The sequence below is a fragment of the Rosa chinensis genome, chromosome 5 (assembly GCF_002994745.2).
Source record: "Rosa chinensis cultivar Old Blush chromosome 5, RchiOBHm-V2, whole genome shotgun sequence".
Classification (NCBI taxonomy): Eukaryota; Viridiplantae; Streptophyta; class Magnoliopsida; order Rosales; family Rosaceae; genus Rosa; species Rosa chinensis.
The window spans coordinates 1,516,428-1,535,704 of NC_037092.1; the positions used below are offsets into that span (position 1 = coordinate 1,516,428).

The 19,277-nt window shown below is 40.9% G+C and overlaps 1 protein-coding gene across 1 annotated transcript; it reads right to left on the reverse strand.

Moving 5' to 3' along the window:
- Positions 1–5,867: 5,867 nt before the first annotated feature.
- Positions 5,868–17,969, reverse strand: LOC112201447 (filamin A-interacting protein 1-like). The gene is made up of 3 exons (XM_024342324.1): positions 17,843–17,969; positions 16,972–17,427; positions 5,868–6,853 (listed from the first exon to the last, which is right to left on the reverse strand). The coding sequence occupies exons 1-3, from the start codon at positions 17,967–17,969 to the stop codon at positions 5,868–5,870; spliced, it is 1,569 nt and encodes a 522-aa protein (XP_024198092.1).
- Between the last annotated feature and the right edge of the window lie 1,308 nt (positions 17,970–19,277).

The window sequence follows — 19,277 nt, forward strand, 5'->3', positions numbered from 1 at the left end:
AAGAGATATGATGTGACACATAAGGTTTCTACACCTTATCACACCCAAACTAGTGGGCAGGCGGAGGTCTCTAATCGTCAGATCAAGGGGATATTGGAGAAGACTGTGAACCCTAATAGGAAAGATTGGTCCTTGCGTCTAGAGGACGCTTTGTGGGCCTACAGAACTGCATACAAAACTCCCATAGGTATGTCCCCATATCAAATAGTCTATGGCAAACCTTGCCATTTACCTGTGGAGTTGGAGCATAGAGCTTGGTGGGCTGTGAAGCAGTTCAACATGGATATTGATGAAGCTGGGCTTCATAGGAAGTTGCAATTGCAAGAGTTAGAGGAGATTAGGAATGATGCCTTCGAAAGTGCTAAGATTTACAAGGATAAGACTAAGGCATTCCATGATAAAATGATTCGAAGGAAGACTTTTGTTGTGGGCCAAAAAGTTCTTCTCTTCCATTCTCGTCTCAAACTCTTCCCAGGTAAACTTCGTTCTCGTTGGATTGGGCCTTTTGTTATCACTAATGTGTTTTCTCATGGAGCTGTGCAGATAAAGAGTGAACAAACAGGTAACGAGTTCAAAGTGAATGGCCATCGCTTGAAGCCTTACTATGAGGCATTTGTGGAACATGAAGTGGAGGTTGTACCCCTCCAAAACGTTCCAAACCCTGAGGATTAAATGGAGGTACAAGTCTAGGCTGAAAGACTATAAACATTAAGCGCTGCTTGGGAGGCAACCCAATTCAGAAGTAGCTGTGGAGGAGTCATCAACGCAGATTTGTTTTATCTCTCCCTTTTACTTCTCCAATTTTTCTTTATTTTGGTAGTCATTTTCGTAATTCTCTACCCTATATGCTTAAGTGTTTCATTGCATGCTTATTCTTGATTACATTGAGGACAATGCAATATTTAAGTGTGGGGGAAGGGATTTACACTTTTGTTTTGAGTCATATATATTGAAAAATACAAAAAAAAAATTTGAAAAATGTCAAAAATTTAAAAATTTTCGTTGCTTTTGTTTTTGAGTCTTAGGATGCCCTTTCAACTGTCTAGGATGATTCTATATCTCTGAAATCATGACTAAAAGAGGATCACAAAATTGAGATGATTTAAACACGGTATTCTTTGGTTAATTGAGATATATGAAAAATATGTGCCTTGTAGTGGATATGGATTTCGAAACTTTGGTACAGAATATGAGCATGTTATAAGATGAGTTTTGATTCATAAAGCCCCTGTGAGATAATTGAGCCATGTCCCTTTTTCTTGGAGTGAAATGAAAAATATATTCTTATTTTCTTGGCGATGTTTTGATGATCTCACTATTCTTTCATCTTGATTAACTACTTGCCATAGATTAAGTTTGATGGACTAGAGAATGCTAGAATTCGCTCTTGTGCTTGTTGAGACGTATATCAATACATGGCCCTGATTCTGGAAAGGATAGAGGCACCCTAGGAATTACCACCATTGCCAAATGAACTTGTGTCCCCAATTGTGCCCGTCGTGGGACCCCCCTAGATAAGCCCCTTTGAGCCTTAGCCCCATTACAACCATTGATAAGACCTTCTTGATCCTTAAGATGGGACAGCCCTTGATGTGGAGATGAGTTGCAAGAGTTGAACCTATGGCTTGGGTCCATCTGTGCAAGTAGTTGATATCCTTCATGAGATTTAAAAAAAAAAAAAAAAATATGTGAAAGCCGTGAAAAATGAAAAGAAAAGAAAATTGTGTACGGCATAAAAAGAAAAGAAAGAAATATTTATGGATTTTAGTCCCCCATACTTAGTGATTTTGGAGTCTGCTTTGAAATGAAGGCCCACTAAAGAAAAATTTGGCCTTTGTCCATTCACTATATTTCAGGGGAAGTTTACAATGAAGGTTGGGCCCAACACGAAGACATTAGGCCTTTTTTTTTTTTTTTTTTTTTTTTTTTTTTTTTTTACGAAAATACTTACAAAAAAAAATTGTTTTTCTTCCTTTTCTTTACAATTATTTTCAACACTTAGGTACGGGAACAGGGATTCTCGATGTGCAATGGGACTGAAACAGCTACCCTTTTCAAGACTATGTTTAATCCAATATACCTTAGTGAATCACAATATTTTCATTTGTTATATATATCATTGATTTCAAATTCAATTCCAAGCGGTAAATCAAGAGGACGTGCGGCCCAAGTATAGTCGTCTAGACACAAAGTCCCTCCTACATCATTTGGGCAACCTTACTGAAATGGCCAGGTAGGGGAGGGCGACCACGAGAGGTAGAATCCATTTTGGCATGAGCTACTCCATTTTTTAGAATCTGTGTACTAGGGTGATCATGGGCAAGGGAGACCTGAGGAGGAAACTGTTTCACTTGGATTGCATGTACGCAGAGCCAACACAAGCACAGGAACAACCTTGACATTGAATTCTAACAGATTGAGTGATCTATGGTTGTGGCACAGGCGTTTGAGTCATCCATCTTTTGGAGTTATGAAGAAGTCCATGCCTTCATTGTTTCTGGGAGTTAGTGAGTCTAGCCTACATTGTGAAACTTGTGCTTTGGCTAAGAGTCATAGGTCTAGTTATCCTTGAGTTTTCATTCTAGTACTATGCCTTTTGAGTTAATTCATTCAGATGTATGGGGTCCTTCTAAACATTCTACCCTTTCTGGAATGCGATATTTTGTGTTATTCATTGACAACTTTACTCGATTATCTTGGGTGGTTTTACTTAAGTCCAAAGATTTTGTTTTCTCTGCTTTTAGAATATTCCATAAGCTTGTTCGTACTCAATATGATGCTCATGTTAAGGTCTTTCAGTCCGATAATGGGGGTGAGTTTGTCAATCATTCCTTTCATGAATATTTCCAACACCATGGCATAATACATCAAGCTTCATGTCCATAGACACCTGAGCAAAATGGGGTGTCTGAACGGAAAAATCGTCATCTTCTGGACATGGCTCGGTCTCTTCTACTTAGTGCTAAAATGCCTAAGTATCTTCGGGGAGAGGCTGTTTTGTGTGCTTCTCATCTAATCAATCGTCTTCCGTCTGCCCCTCTTCAAGGTCGTGTCCCATTTAAGATCCTGTCTAACTACGTTTCTATTCCATCTTCTAATACTTTCCTGCTTATGTCTTTGGTTGTATTGCTTATGTTCATCTGTATAAGAATCAGAGGTCAAAGTTGGATGCTAGAGCCCTTAAGTGTGTGTTTGTGGGGTATGGTTCTCATCAAAAAGGTTACAAATGTTATCATCCTCAATCCTAGAAGTTTTATTTCACCATGGATGTTACGTTCAGTGAAGATGCATGTTATTTTTTACCTCCTGTGACTCCTCGTCAGGGGGAAAAGTCTTGTTATTATGAAGATTTGTTTAGTGGGCAAGATGTGAGACCGGCATCCGAATTCTCAAGGCTGGAGTGTTTGGGAACGGAACTTGAAAAAGTGGATAGTAGCCTGCCGACAGGAGAAGAGAATTTGGACAGTCAGCTACCGACCAGTCGACCGGATCAGTCTGACCGGTTTGCCGGAGAGGAAATTCCCGATAATGTTTTAGATGAAATTCCTGATGCCGCCAATGCTGTTTCGAACAGTTCTCACGTCTCTCCCTCTCCTTCAGCGGTCTCACCTGCTCAATCATAACCCGAGGTATGTTCTAATTCTTCTTTATCTAATACTCCTTCTGTGTCAGCTAGTGTTCCTTCTTCTATGTCAGATATTGTTCCTACCAAAACTCTGCCTAGTCGTTTCACCCGTGGTCAGCCCCCGAAACACTATGAACCTACTCTAAGTGCAAAAGCTAAGTACTCCGTTGCTAATTATGTATGCCCATAGACTGTCTAAACCGTATATAGCCTTTGTAAATCAATTATCTTTTGTGTCTCTCCCTAGTAAAGTGCATGATGCAATGAAGGATGAGAAGTGGATGCAAGCAATGACAGTCGAAATGGATGCTCTTGAGAAGAATTGTACGTGCGTATTAGTATCATTACCACCCGGGAAGAAGACAGTTGGTTGTCGGTGGGTGTATACCGTGAAACATAATTTGATGGATCGGTGGACAGGCACAAGGCAAGACTAGGGCTAAAGGCTATGCTCAGAAGTATGGAGTGGATTATGATGAGACATTTGCACCAATGGCCAGAATTAACACAATTCGGGTATTTCTTTCGTTAACTGCTAATCTTGATTGGCCGTTACAACAGTTTGATGTTAAGAATGCATTCTTACATGGTGATCTGCATGAAGAGGTTTATATGGATTTGCCTCATGGATATGGTACTTCTACTGGAGAGCAGGTGGTGTGCAAATTGAAAAAATCTCTTTATGGTTTGAAGCAGTCTCCCTGGGCTTGGTTTGGCAGGTTCACCAAGTTCATGAAGAAAATTGGGTACCGGCATAGCAATTCAGATCACACCTTGTTCCTTAAACATCAGTGTGGTAAAGTGACTACCTTGATTATTTATGTTGATGACATGGTTGTGACAGGTGATGACTTTGAGGAGATTCAAAGGTTACAAGGTCAATTATCTTCTGAATTTGAGATGAAAGATTTGGGTAATTTGAAATATTTCTTAGGAATTGAAATTGCTCGTGGGAAGGATTGTATTGTGTTGAGTCAGAGGAAGTTTGTTCTCGACTTGCTGGCAGAAACAGTTATGCTTGACTGTCAACCTGTTGATACTCCTATTGAGTAGAACCATAGGTTAGCAGAGTATTTGGATCAAGTGCCTACGAATAAAGCAAGATACCAGAGGTTAGTTGGTTGGTTGATTTATTTATCCCACACCAGACCAGATCTAGCCTATGCAGTTAGTGTGGTGAGTCAGTTTATGCATAATCCCAGTAAGACTCGTATGGATGCTGTATTTCGTATTTTGCGGTATTTAAAGTCTGCTCCAGGGAAGGATTACTCTTTTCAAAACACAGTCACTTGGATGTTTTCGGGTACACAGACGCAGACTGAGCAGGTAATATTACAGACCGCAAGTCTACTTCAGGTTACTTCATGTTTGTGGGTGGTAACTTGGTTACTTGGAAAAGCAAGAAACAGAAGGTGGTGGCTTGTTCTAGTGTAGAAACAGAGTATAGAGGAATGACCCGAGGACTGTGTGAGATGTTGTGGTTGATAAATTTGTTGAGGGATTTGGGGTTCAGGTAGAAAAAGGCTATGCCGATTTATTGTGATAATAAGGCTGCAATTGAAATTGCTCACAATCATGTTCAGCATGATCGCACGAAGCATGTGGAGGTAGATCGGCACTTCATTAAAGAGAATCTGGATGGACAGGTCATTATGTTTCCCTTCGTTCCTACTGAAGATCAGTTGGCGAATATTCTTACAAAGGCTCTCTCGAGTAAAGCTTTCTGTGACTCACTTGACAAGTTGGGCATCCGTGATTTATATGCACCAACTTGAGGGAGAGTGCTGGTGTGAGTCATGTCATGTAATTAGGATTGTGAATATTGTGTATTATTAGGATTATTCTGTTGTAATTAGTTTCCTAATAGGTCTTGATGTATCTTGTATATATACTCCGTTCTTGGAGAAGGTAAAATATATCAGAAAATCCCAAATCTCTTGTTCCTTTGTTCTTCTTGACTTTTAAGTTTTCTTTTATAACTAGAAATCATTTATGTATCAATGAGAGTTTAAAACTCTCATAGCGATGAATTTGAACAAAAATCGATCAAATCCCTTGTGGCTCTACATCTATCCAAATATGTAAACAAAGGATTTCAAAAATTAAACCATTCTCCTCAAGTAAACAATAAGATACACCCAAAGCCATACTCATACGCGTGCCTTTTTAAATTGTCTATGTACCTTGGCTTCTACTGTACTAACAGTTTTTGTCCTTGCCTCAAGTTCATATTCTATCTCTTTTAAGTTGTCTCCAATGACCGCAACTGGTTCTTCAAATCATCATTTTCCTTATTTAGAGCAACAATATTGGATTTTACAACACAAACTTCTTGTGTCTTGGTCCCAAGTTTTGATTCTGTTTGTCTAAGTCTTGTGTGTGACAACTGCAGCTGGTTCCTTAAAGTTTGGTTGTTCCCAAGCAAACAATCGTGTTGAAGAGAGAGCTCTTCAACTTGGTTTTTTAGATCAGTAATTTTGGCTTCATATGCACTGATACTTCTTTTCCTTGTGTTAAGTTCAGATTCTATGATTTCTATGTGTCTCAGTTTTGTGCCCCATGCCTGCAACCGCTCCTCCAAAGTTTTCTTATCCTTCCCTAAAGTAATATCATTGGCTTCAGCAGCTTCCAAGTCTCTTGTCTTAGCCAAAACTTCATATTCTAGCCGTACGATTTTGCTCCCTGATGACTGCAACTGGTTGTTTAAAGTATCGTTCTTCTCAAGTAAGCTAAGGTGCTCAAGGAAGAGCTCATCAAATTGCTTCTTTGTATCTTTATTCTGGGCATCTGCAGCAGTAACCTCTTTTTTCTTGGTCTCAAGCATACAATGGTGCTCTAGGAGGAACTCATGAAGTTGCTTTCTTAGAGAAACATTCTTGGCTTCTACATCATTAACCGTTTTCTTCTTGATCTCAAGTTCACATTCTACCTGTTCAACTCTTGTGCTCAACGACCGCAATTGGTTCTTTAAAATTTGGTTTTGCTTGACCAAGAGATCATACTCAAGATGGAACTCTTCAGAGTGTTTGATTAGAACAATAGAGTTGACTTCTGCAGAAATTACGTCTTCTGTCTTTGTCTCGAGATCAGATTCTAGCTTGTCGAGTCCTGTGTCCAATGACTGCAACCGGTTCTTTAAGATTTGATTTTCGTCAAGAAGACCATTATTTTCAGAAAGGGACTTGGCTTCTGCAGCATGAATGACTCTTACGAGGAGTATGAGTACACCTGCAAGTTGGAAATGCAGTGAGTAAATCAGATCAGTCAAGCGGAATATGAGATACAAACAGAAACGAAAGGTCAATCAACCAATGACACATAAAGAGTAAAGACCCGAACTACAGAGTACAACTAACAAATAAGAATCAAATTTGGGCTTCTTGGAGTTTTTTTCTTGTTCTTTTTCTCTGTTCGAAAGATGGAAAATTTATTTCTTTTCCACCTTTTATTTCTTTCTTTGGTCTGTAGTTTTGGGGTTTGGTTTTTGTTCTCCCTTCTCTTTTTTGTATTTTTCTTTATTATTAATATAAAAAAAATAAGGGGACAGGCGGTGGGCTCCCAAAGTGTGGTAGACCCTTCACCTTCGGGTTTGAGGGTGGGACTTGCTCCCTAAATCATCTACTTCCGAGGAGCTAATATAGTCTCATCCCTTATTTTAGTTATAAAAAAAAAATCCAAAAAGACTATTGGAATTTTGAATTGCATACTAGTATATATTCAAGGTGAAAACCCTAAATACCCAAATCAAATTGCACATAAAGCAAAAAAAAAAAAAAAAATTACCAACACCCAGCAAATCTATCATCATCAAACACCATCAAAGTTGAATCACAGACCAAAAAATTTCTGAGAAAGTTACTCTTACTCTAAATAGAAAAGCCATGAGAAAAGTAAATAAAATTTACCACTGAAAAGTAAATCAAGACAGTTGCTAGGCGTCTGGATCATCCTAACAAAGTTCACAAGGAAGAGCAATCCTAAAACGATATTCTCTGCATTGAGCCAATCTCTTCCCTTGAACGCATCCAGGCACTTCATCACTGCCTTCTTCAAAGCTATCGAAGCCGAAAATGCAAGCATCATCGATCTTATCACTCATTATAACAAGTAAACAACATTGGGTTTTTTTTATGATACAGAAGCTTGTATAGTGTGTATATATCCACTTAGGACTTGAGCCTTAGGGAAAGTTTGTTGCTTGACGGCTAAGTAACTCGGCTAAAAGAATGGAGCTGACTGGCGGGGGTTGGTTTTTTGCCTTCTCGATTGATTAGGGTTAGGGGATTAGGGTATTCTAAAAAAAAAGGGGTTAGGGGATTAGGGCTGCTTATCTATTGGGTACATGCATGTTCTTGTGGACTAATAGATGTTTCGGGCCTTGGGCCCCACTAAGTATTTAGGCAAAAATATGTGAAAGAAACTTTGGTTTTGTAACTTATAAACTGATACAATGCCAACCGAGGCACGTTCCAACATCTAAAATAGGTTTTTAAGTTCATCATGTTTGTTCACCCATGTTTTGAGTCAAATATAATTTTCAATAAAATAACTAGACATAGTTTCACTAACCACACCAGATAAAATCTTCTATCTTTCATACTAGTTATTTCTATTCAAGAAGACGGTAAAGCAAGCTTTTGACAATGAAGAGGACAAACAACGCTTGTAATTGAGCCAAGTTCGTCCCTCATCCTTTAGAAAACGCGTGCAGCGATCATACCATCCTTGGTTAGCAACATAAGGACATTGGATTTCATAGACGGCACTACCCCACTACGTGTATAGCGATTTTCATCATTCAACTTCTGCTTTCTCCATGAGACCCGATGTACAAATTAAAATGTAACAAGTACATATATATCTTAGACTCCCATACAATCAAAACAGTTTCCTATGAATATTTATTGCTATCTCAATGTGACAATCTCCAGGGTAACGACCTCAATTGATTTTTCAGAGTTTCGTTACCATCAAGTAGGCTATCAAACTCAGCAAGGGACCCTTCTAATTGATTCTTCTGATTAAAACTATTGACTCTTGCAGCATTAAGTATATATTCTCGTTCTTTGAGTCTTACAATTGATGTAGCATCCTCTTTTGTCTCTCTCTCACGTTCAAAATCTAGTTGTTCGAGTCTCGCGCCAAGAACATTAGTCTCGTTTGCCTTTGTCTCAAGTTCGGATTCTAGCTGTTTCACTCTTGTTCCCAGTATGGTAATCTCTTTTGTCTTTGACTCCAGTTGTGACTCAAGCTGTTTGATTTTTCTGCACAATGTAGTCGCCTCCTTCGTTTTTGTCCCGAGTTCAGATTCTTGCTGTTTAATTCTCTTGCACAATGTAATGGTCTCTCTTGCCCTTGTCCCAAGTTCAGATTCTAGGTCGTTGACTCTTGCACGCACTAAGCCCAATTGGTGTTTTAAACATTGATTTTCTTCAAGTAATTTTTTACTTTGAGCAATAGTATTAGCCTCTGCATCATTAACTTCTTTTCTTTCTGATTCTAGCTGTTTGATCCTTTTATCCGCCATACACAACCCTTTTCTTCGTACACAAAGCTCTCCAACATAGTGTTGTAGCCTGTCGATCATAATAGCGAGGAACAGGATGACCCCTGCAAGTCAAGTAGGCAAATCAAACGAGTTTAGGGTTTACGGTATTAATATTTCTTGCTAGCTTTCAGTGAAACAGAAATAAGGGAATTTAATTAATTAAATGAATATTACCTGTGAGAGTTGCTTCAAAAAGGTGGTTCTCGTCCGTATTCGGGATCAACACAATGTTGTAAAAACAAGGCATGATCATCAGCAAGAAGATGGACAAGAGAAGTAAGATGACTACTCTTGCGAAGGTCTTCATAAACACATCCCGTACGTTTATCACCACCTCCATCAATGTGGTCTCGAACAACAGTATCACCATGATCAGAGTGATCTCTAAGAATATGAAAGAAAATAGCAGCTGAATCATCACTGTTATGCGTGTAGAAGTTGCAATTGAGCCGGAAATCAAAGGGAACCATGTAGGTTTTTTTATTGAATGGTATGAATATATTGATTGGGTCTCAAGAAACTCGAAGAATTGGAGAGCTTAAGGAGGCTATAAATATATGGGTGTTGAAGGAAAACCTAATTTGTGTTTAGCCCAAACTCTAGGTTACTTGACCTAGTGGTAATAGGATTTAATTAGAAGGATCTAGAATCCTAATCAATGTAGAATTACTTTCCTTGTATGATTGAGATTCTATGCATTGTAATCCTCTATATAAAGAGGCCCCTATTATTAATGAGAACACACAGCAAATTCCTCCCAAATTCAGTTTCTCTAAAACACGTTATCAGCACGAAGCCCTAACCCTGAAATAAATAGCCAAACCCTGCTTCAAGAAGCTAAAAACCTTGAATCCGAATACAAAACCTTGAAGTCTTTCTTTCCTCCACCTCACACCTTGAAGAACTCTTTCCCAGGAGTCCAGAACCGGCAGCCCCACCTCAAGAACCGGCCGGAAAACCACCGAACCGGCCAACGGAAGCTCTATACACCTAGCAGCAAATATTCCACCGGTTCACCATCTTCCGGACCTCCGATTTCCACCAAATTTTGGTCGCAGAAGCCTCTCAAGTCAAAGATACTGGAACCGAAAGAAAAAGTGAGAAAACCGGCCTAAAAGTGAGTGAACCGGCCAACTAAATATCCTGCAGAAAACCGGCAGAAAAGAAAGAAAAGAAAAGAAAAAAAAAAAAAAAGGAAAGGAAGCCCAGAAGCCCAAGAAGCAGAAGCCCAAGCCCATGGTAGAGGCCCACTGACGCAGGCCCACTTCCACTGCCACATCAGCACTGCCACGTCAGCACACTGACCCACTGCCACATCAGCAAACAGGGACCCACTGCCACGTCAGCAGGTCAACGGTCAGAGGTCAACGATCAACAGTCAATTGTCAAAGGTCAACAGTCAACTCCAGTCAACTATTTTCCGGTGACTTTTCCGGCGAATTTTCCGGCCAACTTCTGGCGACTTTTCCGGCAGCTACAGTAACTTTCCGGTAGCTGCAGTGAATTTCCGGCAACCACTTTTCGGCATCTTTTTAAGGTAAACTTTTCTAAAAGTTCCCATTTTTGTGAAGTTTTTCAATTTCTTCATCTTTCCTCGGGGACTTCCAAAATCTCTTCTCCTACCCCCCTTTCTTCTTCATAGGGGAGACCAATAGCCGAACTGTGGGGGTCACTCCAAGCTTGGAGCTTGTAAAGTCCTCCAAACTCAGAGTTTGTTGAGAAGAAAACGATCGACCACATATATCGTTGTTTCGATCTAATCCAAAATCCCTCTTGGAATCGGATTTTCTTAGAAGCGACTACGCTCAGAAAATTCCTAATTTCTTGGAAGCGACTACGCTCAGAGATTTAATAGTTTTTCGTGGTAGCATTTTCGCTCCGAAACTAACCCTAATCTTGTGTTGTTTTTCAGGATGAGTAACCTGAACAAGTTGAACTTCGTTCCACTAGAAACAACTGGCGCATGATACCATAGGTGGGTCCGAGATGTGCGCCAACATCTTAAGGCTGATGGACTTCTGGGAGCCATCCAAGAGCCTGGTCAGAACGTGCTCTCCATTGAGCAAGCTACTGCTTTTGAAGCAAAACAAGCTAAAGCCATAATTCTCATGACAAGGCACATGAATGACGCGCTCCAAAATGAATACCTCAATGAGGAAGACCCAAGAAAGCTATGGGTAGAACTTGAGCAGCGATTTGGCAACGTTCGTGACTCCCTGCTTCCTGATTTAGAAGTGCGATGGCATAGCCTCCGCTTTTGTGATTTCAAGTCTGTGCTTGATTATAACTCGGAAGCTCTTCGTATCAAGTCTCTGATGGAGTTTTGTGGCCAAGCCATAACTAATACGATGTTGATCGAGAAGACTCTCTCTACCTTCCCCGTCTCTGCACTGATGATTTCAAAGAATTATTGATGTAAATGCAGGACGTATCACAAGGTTTCATGAGCTCATTGGCGCCATGAACGTAGCTGAAAAGCACGACAATATCCTTGTGAAGAACTATAATGCTAGACCCGTGGGAACTAAGCCTATTCCGGAGTCTAACTATAGTCGTGCCCCTAATAGAGGACGTAAGGAGCGAAACCCTAAGGATAGGGACAATTCTGGACATTCTGGTCCATATGTTCGCCCTAAAGAGGAAGGAAATCGCCAAGAGAGGCGTGCACGGAACCGTGGAGGTCAACGTGTGAAGAGAGAGAGAGACGGAGCCTCCGACCATGGTGGTAACGCCACCAAGAGGATAGGTCGTCCAAATTGCGCCCCAATGGCGCCTCGATCAAGGGAGCCTGACCATAATGATGTTTGTTTTCGATGTGGATCAACTGAACATTGGGCCAAATCATGTACCGCACCCCAGAATGTTGCAAACGCATACAAGAGGTATCGTGAAGCAAGGGAAGCGAATTACATGGCACAAGAAGATCAAGATGGCGATCTAGATCTAAGGGAGGAAGACTACAAGGATCAAGACCCAGAAACTGGCGATTTTGATTAAGTCTTTTTATTTTCCAAGAGTTGTAGGTGATTGCCATATTACTTTTTATTGGATTAGATTTTCTTTGATCATAGAAACAATGATGTATTCCGTTGGCTTATGAATAAAATTTCGAGTCATTTTCATTATGACTCAATTTTGATTCTGAACATATGACTTTGTGACTACGATGGCTAGACCATCAATATTAATTCAAGGACATGGAATAGCCCAAGTTCCACTTACCAAATGGCACCTTGATTACAGTTGTCACAGAAACTCTCTACGCTCTTAGGGCAAATACTACCCTATGAATAGCCAACGAATTCCATGCGAAAATGCATGTAGAGAACGGAGATGAGTTCCTTTGCATTACCTCTAATGATTGCGAACAAAGACGCATCTTAGAGAAGTTTATGTGTCTCTCTAGTGGACTTTATGTCACTATTCGAGCTATTAAATCCAATAAAGTTATGAGAGAAGATCTCTTGGATTTAGACACATATTGGCTTTATCACGACAGGATAGATCATCCTAGTCATGATATGATGATCCGTCTACAAAAGACTTCACATGGACATCATTTCTTTCGAGCGAAAGGAAGCATGAATCACAAGTTGATTTCTAGACTAAGTGTGACCGACGCTGCTGCCTAGGGCACCGCCTCCGTCCACCACCAGCCTAGGGCTGGCGTAGTCCCTATCCATGACTCCATGGATGGCGTCCATCATGGTGATGGCGCCCTAGGTGATGCTGCAATCACCAACTTGCTTCAAAATAGCGTTTCAGACGCTCAGGCCTAACCAAAATTCTCATTGGTTGCTTCTAAAGCCTCTCGCTCGTTTTACTAAAGCCTGTTCCTTAGGGAAATTAGGACTGAGACCGTCCTATGCAAAGGATATGACATTACTCATTGTGTTCTTACAAAGAATCCTTAGGGATTTTGTGGATTGATTCAACCAACTTGCGGACGTTTAAATATCTCATGATGTTGGTTGACACGCAAACACACTGGTCACGTGTTGTGCCATTGTCCACTTGTAATGCTGCTTATGCTACACTCCTAGCACATATCATACAACAACGGGCTCACTCCCCGAATCATCCTATTTAGTCAATTGGATTTGACTATGCTAGAGAGTTTACATCGAAAGACTTTCGATGGATATTGCAATGGGCTTGATGTTGGACATCACATTCCCAGGAACACACCCAAATGGTCTCACGGAAATGACTACGATGGTAGTCTGAACATTGGTAATGCGCACCAATCTTCTTACATTCGCTTGGGGTGATGCAATATCGTATGCAGCTATGCTAATTCGTCTACGACCTAATGCCACTCAATGTACCTCTGCGTTACAGCTAGTGACTGGGTACACGTCTTTTGTACTTACGCACATTTGAGTGAGCCATTTTTGTGCCAATTGCGCCGTCACAACGCTCTATGATGGGTCCTTACAGACGAATGGGCAACTACGTTGGATTTGAGACTTCCAACAATCGTCCGCCACTTAAATGCCCTTGCTAGGCGATCTCCTTACTGCTAGATTTGCGGATGTCACTTTGATGAGACAGTCTTCCCGTCGTTAGGGGGAGATAAGAACACGAATGTTCAAAAGGAACGACAGGAATTGTCGTAGTCTGTCCCCACTATGTCTCATCTTGATCCCTATTAAAGTGACGAGATCACACAAATATGCTGCAAACATGCCTGCAAGGAAGGACGTCCCTACGAGAGGACGTAGCGCCACCCTACACGGAGGTAGGCATGGCGCCAAAGCCAAAGAGGGTGGCACTCTGGCGTTACAGGCCATGGCCCCAGCTAGGATGCGTGGGAGGCACGTGGGTTCGAAGGATACTTTGGCACATTCCAATCCTTTGATCATCAAGACTCAAAATCCGTCTCATGAGTATCTTCCGGGTTATGGTTATCGTTGGGGGACGCCTCAACGTTAGAACCTATTCCTGAGAATATAGAGCTCTATGGAACTTACACTAGTGTACATGAGACGTGGGATAGAACTCCATCAGAATTGATGATGTAGTTGCGTATTTTGTTGCGCATGAGTTTGTTGAGTCAGATGATATCGAACCATGCTCCGTTGATGAATGAATGCCAACGTAGAAAGTTTTTGGCCTAAATGGAAAGATGCGATCCAGGTTAAGATGGATTCTCTAACGAAGAGGAAGGTTTTCGAGCTAGAGATGCTAACACCTCCTAATATAAAACCTGTTAACTAATGGGTCTTCGTTAGAAAGCGTAGTGAGAAAAAGAGATGGTAATCTCGCCTTATGGCGCAAGGTTTCTCACAAAACGCCCTGGAATCGACTACGATGAGACATATTCTCTCGTAATGGATGTCATTGCACTCCACTACCCTGTCAGTTTGGTAGTTTCCGAATAACTGAACATGCAGCTTACAAATGTGGTCACTACGTATCTCTATAGGGATCTAGATACGGAATATACATGAAGGTTCATGGCGAACTTCATTTACCCAAGTCAAGTGGCTCTAGACCATGGAGCGCGTTTACAAAGAGGTTGAAACACTCACTAAAGTGACTACTTGATTGGGAAGGGATATGCCCACGCGTTTCTATGAGAAGTTTTGGATTCTATCGCGGTTCATGATGGACATGATCTTCATTAGAAGCCCTTAAAGAGTTAAGGGAAACCGCTGAACACTTGAAATCCGTAGTTTGAGATGAAGGATTTTGGGAGAACACGATTATGGCTCGGTTTGGAACTTGAGCATCGTGTCGATAGATGCTTAGGCATTTTGACAAGGTCAAGCCTTCGAGCACCCCCATGATCGTCCGTAGTCTTGATCCTGAAAAGGATCATCTTCGTCGAAAGGATGATGACGAAGATGTGCTAGAGGCAAAAGTGTCTTACTTAGTACAATAGGCGCATTATTGTACTTATCTCAATGCACAAGACCGGACATCTCATATGTTATGAACTTGTTAGCTAGATATAGCTCTGCGCCAACGCGACGCCATTGGATTGGTGTAAAAGATATCTTTCGATACTTGAGATGTATGAATGATATGGGCTTGTTCTATCCCTATAAAGAGATGATGGATTCGGACCCATCACACACCAGAAACGCCGCCAACGCTGGCCTGCGTTCTCTATCCCCATCCCAAAACGACATGTGTTTTGGAAGGTTTTGCTGATGTTGGGTATCTCTCTGACCCACACAATGGTCATTCCCAAACTGGTTAAGTGTTCACCATGGGAAAAGATCGTGATATCTTGGAGGTCTACAGAACAGACCGTAGTCGCTATATCTTCGAACAATGCAGAGATCATTGCTCTTCACGAAGTGGTTCGTGAATGTATATGGATTGGATCCATAATTACGCATGTTCGAACAATTGTGGTTTGAAGTCTACCACAGATGAGCCTACGAGCATTTAGGATAATGCTACTTGTTTTGAACAAATGAGGCAAGGCTACATCAATAGCGATAACACCAAGCATAATCAGCAACAACAGACACTCCTCGAGATCAAAGTGAACTAGGTTCGATCTGAGGACAGTGAGGCAGACTTGTTTACTAAGTCATTGCCCAATACCACGTTCGAGAAACATGTGGCAAGAATTGGCTTGCGGAAATTATCTGAACTCCCATGATCGTAGTCATCAGGGGGAGGTGCAGACATCAGGGGGAGATGTCTACATGTTCGTCTCGAATCGTGAAGGGTGTGTTGTGCTCTTTTTCCCCTTCGACCGAGGTTATTTTTGTCCCACTGGGTTTTTGTTACTCGGCAAGGTTTTTAACGAGGCAACGAGAGAAGTACCGCGTTTGGGCAACACAAGGGGGAGTGTTGAAGGAAAACTTAATTTGTGTTTAGCTCAAACTCTAGGTTACTTGACCTAGTGGTAATAGGATTTAATTAGAAGGATCTAGAATCCTAATCAATGTAGAATTACTTTCCTTGTATGATTGAGATTCTATGCATTGTAATCCTCTATATAAAGAGGCCCCTATTATCAATGAGAACACACAGCAAATTCCTCCCAAATTCAGTTTCTCTAAAACAATGGGGAAATAATCAAAATAAAAAGTCTACATTTAAAAAAAAAAATTAAAAATTCCTCATTCAATTTGATTTCAGCAGCTTGCTTCCCGAAAAGAAGCCCATAGTGTCCCACGGATTTACGGATTTGCCATAATGGGATGGCATTGTTGTAGTTAAATAAACATTCCAGGACATTAACGAAACAAAAGCATTTTCTGGTTAAATTGTGGGGCATATGAGCTAGCGGATATACACGCTTTATTTCCAAAAGACCCTTAATATGACCGGCTGAATTACTGTATGTCATTACTTAATCTGGTGCGACAGCATTCTTGTAATTAAGGTCCAACTACCGAGGACATTAACGAGACAATAGTATTGTCCATACCCGCATCTAATTTGTGCTCCTATGGGTTATACCCAAACCCAAAAAGACTTGAAACAAATCAACTCAAAAAAAGAAAAGAAAAAGAGAGTTGTTTATCCAAACAAGAAACCAAATTCTGTGTTTAGCTCACTCAAGCAACTCAAAAATCACATTTTCGAATTACACAATCCATCCAATTCTATTTTAAACAACAACTTTTCAAGATATTATAGACTATAATATATTCCTAAGATAATCTCATGAATTTGTGATAACCATGTTCCCTCTCTTTTCTATATCATCCCACATTACTCTTGCGTTGACAAGAACACCCAAACAATGAACTAATAACGAGAACAATGTACAAGAATATATTGAAGTATCTTACATGGTGTGGGATTTCCTATAAATTTTTCTTGCTACCTGAATGAGACAACCTCCAATCACATACCCGCAATTGGTTTTTAACAAATTCATTCTCCTCAAGCAAACGATTATACTCATAAAGAAGCCCGTCACATTGTTTCCTTAGAGCAATACTATTGGCTTCTGCAGCACGAACGTCTTTTTTCTTCGTCTCAAGTTCAGATTCAAGTTGTTTGAGCCTTGTGTCCAATAGAATCCTCTCAGTCCTCTCTTTGGTCTCTTTCTCATGTCTAGAGACTAGGGTTCTGAGTCTTGTGGTCGCTACAGTCTTTTCTTTCAACTCCTTCTCAAGTTGAGATTCTACTTGTCTGAGCCTTCTGCGCAATGTAGTCGTTTCATACAACGTCGTTTCAACCTCTGGCTGTTTTCTTGTGTTCACCTTTCTTTGACTACTAAGTTCTTTTTTATAGTTGTGTACTTTGTCTATCAAGAGAACTAGGAATGCCAAGAAACCTGTAAGTTGGAAAATCAAATGAGCCAACATATATATGGATAACATGCAATGTCAGACAAAACACTAAAATAATCCATCAGTTTAATACATTCGGATGACTAAATTATGTTCAAGTAGATTGCAAAAAATGAAGACAATTTACAAATTGAAGCGTTCTAAATATGAAGGTGTAATTTAAGAGGAGATTCCACCATTTGAATTTAGAGGATTAGACTCGGTGCAAAATTAACTAGGTCAATTTGCAAGGCTTTGCAAACCATAAGAGCATTTTTATCGCTTAGCCGAACCATAAGGGCACATTAAAGGGGACAAATCCTAACAGTTCAATAGGTATTAATGTTCAAAAAAAAAAATTGTAGGTAAGGGTAAAACTAGTTGCACCAAATCCAAAAGATTATGAAAACAAAGCATTACCCATGAGAGTGAGTTCAAAGAGATAGTCGTGGATCTTCTGGATCATAATAACATTGTAAACGCAGGACATGATCATCAGTAAGACGAGGAACATGAGAAGCAGCAACACCTTTCTCACAGTCGCCATCGCCGCATGTGACTTGACCGGAACGCTTACGACTGATGGGATCTGATCATACAACATGATCATGACCACAGTGACCCCTACGAATATGAAAGAAAACAGCACCTGAATCGCTGTCATTGTGCTTGAGCTGTGAAAAAGAGATAATGAAACCGGAAAATAAGAAACACACTTAAGGGAAAGACCCATGTATACATACGTATACATATAGGCCTGTGTCCAATCAAAGTCAGGAGTATGAAAGCACTAACATTTTTCGGAAAAATTCCCCATAGCCTCATGAATAAACCCGAGTCCAGTCAATATTAGGAGTCTGAACATAAAAGGATAGTCGATAAAACCATCCCATTAGGACTCATGAAGAGGACAGGCCAGGGGAGAAAAACTACTGAAAAAGTGTGTTTATGATTATAGAAAATTACACACAAGTGATCTTTTGAAACTTTAATTAGTGATAAGGCCACTTAATTTTTCTTGTACACATAAGGCCACCTGCTTCCACAAATTAATTAATTCCTGACAATTTTACCCTCCCACTTAAGAAAACCAATTAATTCCATCAGCCTTACACAGTTACCCGTACCTCTCTCTTTCTTCTCTCTCTCTCTCTCTTTCTCCGATCACAGTTCTCTCTCTCTCCTCGACCACAGGTTTTTCACTTCTTTGGTCGCCGCCTCCGATTCCGGCGACCACCAGCACGACGCACTCTCTCCCCCCATCCGATTCCCGCTACCACCGCCTCCGATCTGGTGAGATTCGAATTGATCCAAGCTTGCAAAACCTAGAAACGGCGCCGGCACGCCTAAAGACGACGATGATGACGATGAAGCTCCGATCGGAGCTACCTCAGTGGAGTCCAACTCAGATCTCTTCGATTCTCTACTCGTCTCAGAAACCGAATACTCGCAGTGAGGCCTCTGGTTTCTCTGTGAACTCGACCTCGTGCTCATACTTCGGCGGCGAGATTTCACGCAAGTCAGGCAGATTCTCAGTTGGATCAGAGCTACCTCACTGGAGTCCAACTCAGATCTCTCCGAGAGAGTGGGTTCTTTCACCTCTTGCCGGCGGAGGAGGCTCTGTTTGTGGACGTGGAGGAGGTCAGGAAGGTGTGTTGTGTTGTGGTGATGAATGGGAAGCGTGGGTGTAGTGTGTTGGAGAGATAGGGAAGTAGAAGTTGGGCCGTTTTCGACCAGCCAGGTTGATCCAAGCGGTGCCGGAGAAAGTTTTCTCGGTGAGTTTGTAGCTCGGCTTGTAAATGGGTTGGTTGTGCCTGATGCTGCATTGCTTGTGAACTTGTTTGGGTCATTGACT

Coding starts and splice junctions, on each gene's coding strand:
- LOC112201447 (XM_024342324.1), bottom strand. CDS start 17,969: ATGGCGACTGTGAGAAAGGTGTTGCTGCTTCTCATGTTCCTCGTCTTA. Junction 17,428..17,842: donor CTTTGAACTCACTCTCATGG/GTAATGCTTTGT, acceptor TCCAACTTACAG/GTTTCTTGGCATTCCTAGTT. Junction 6,854..16,971: donor TTGGAGGTTGTCTCATTCAG/GTAGCAAGAAAA, acceptor TCCAACTTGCAG/GTGTACTCATACTCCTCGTA.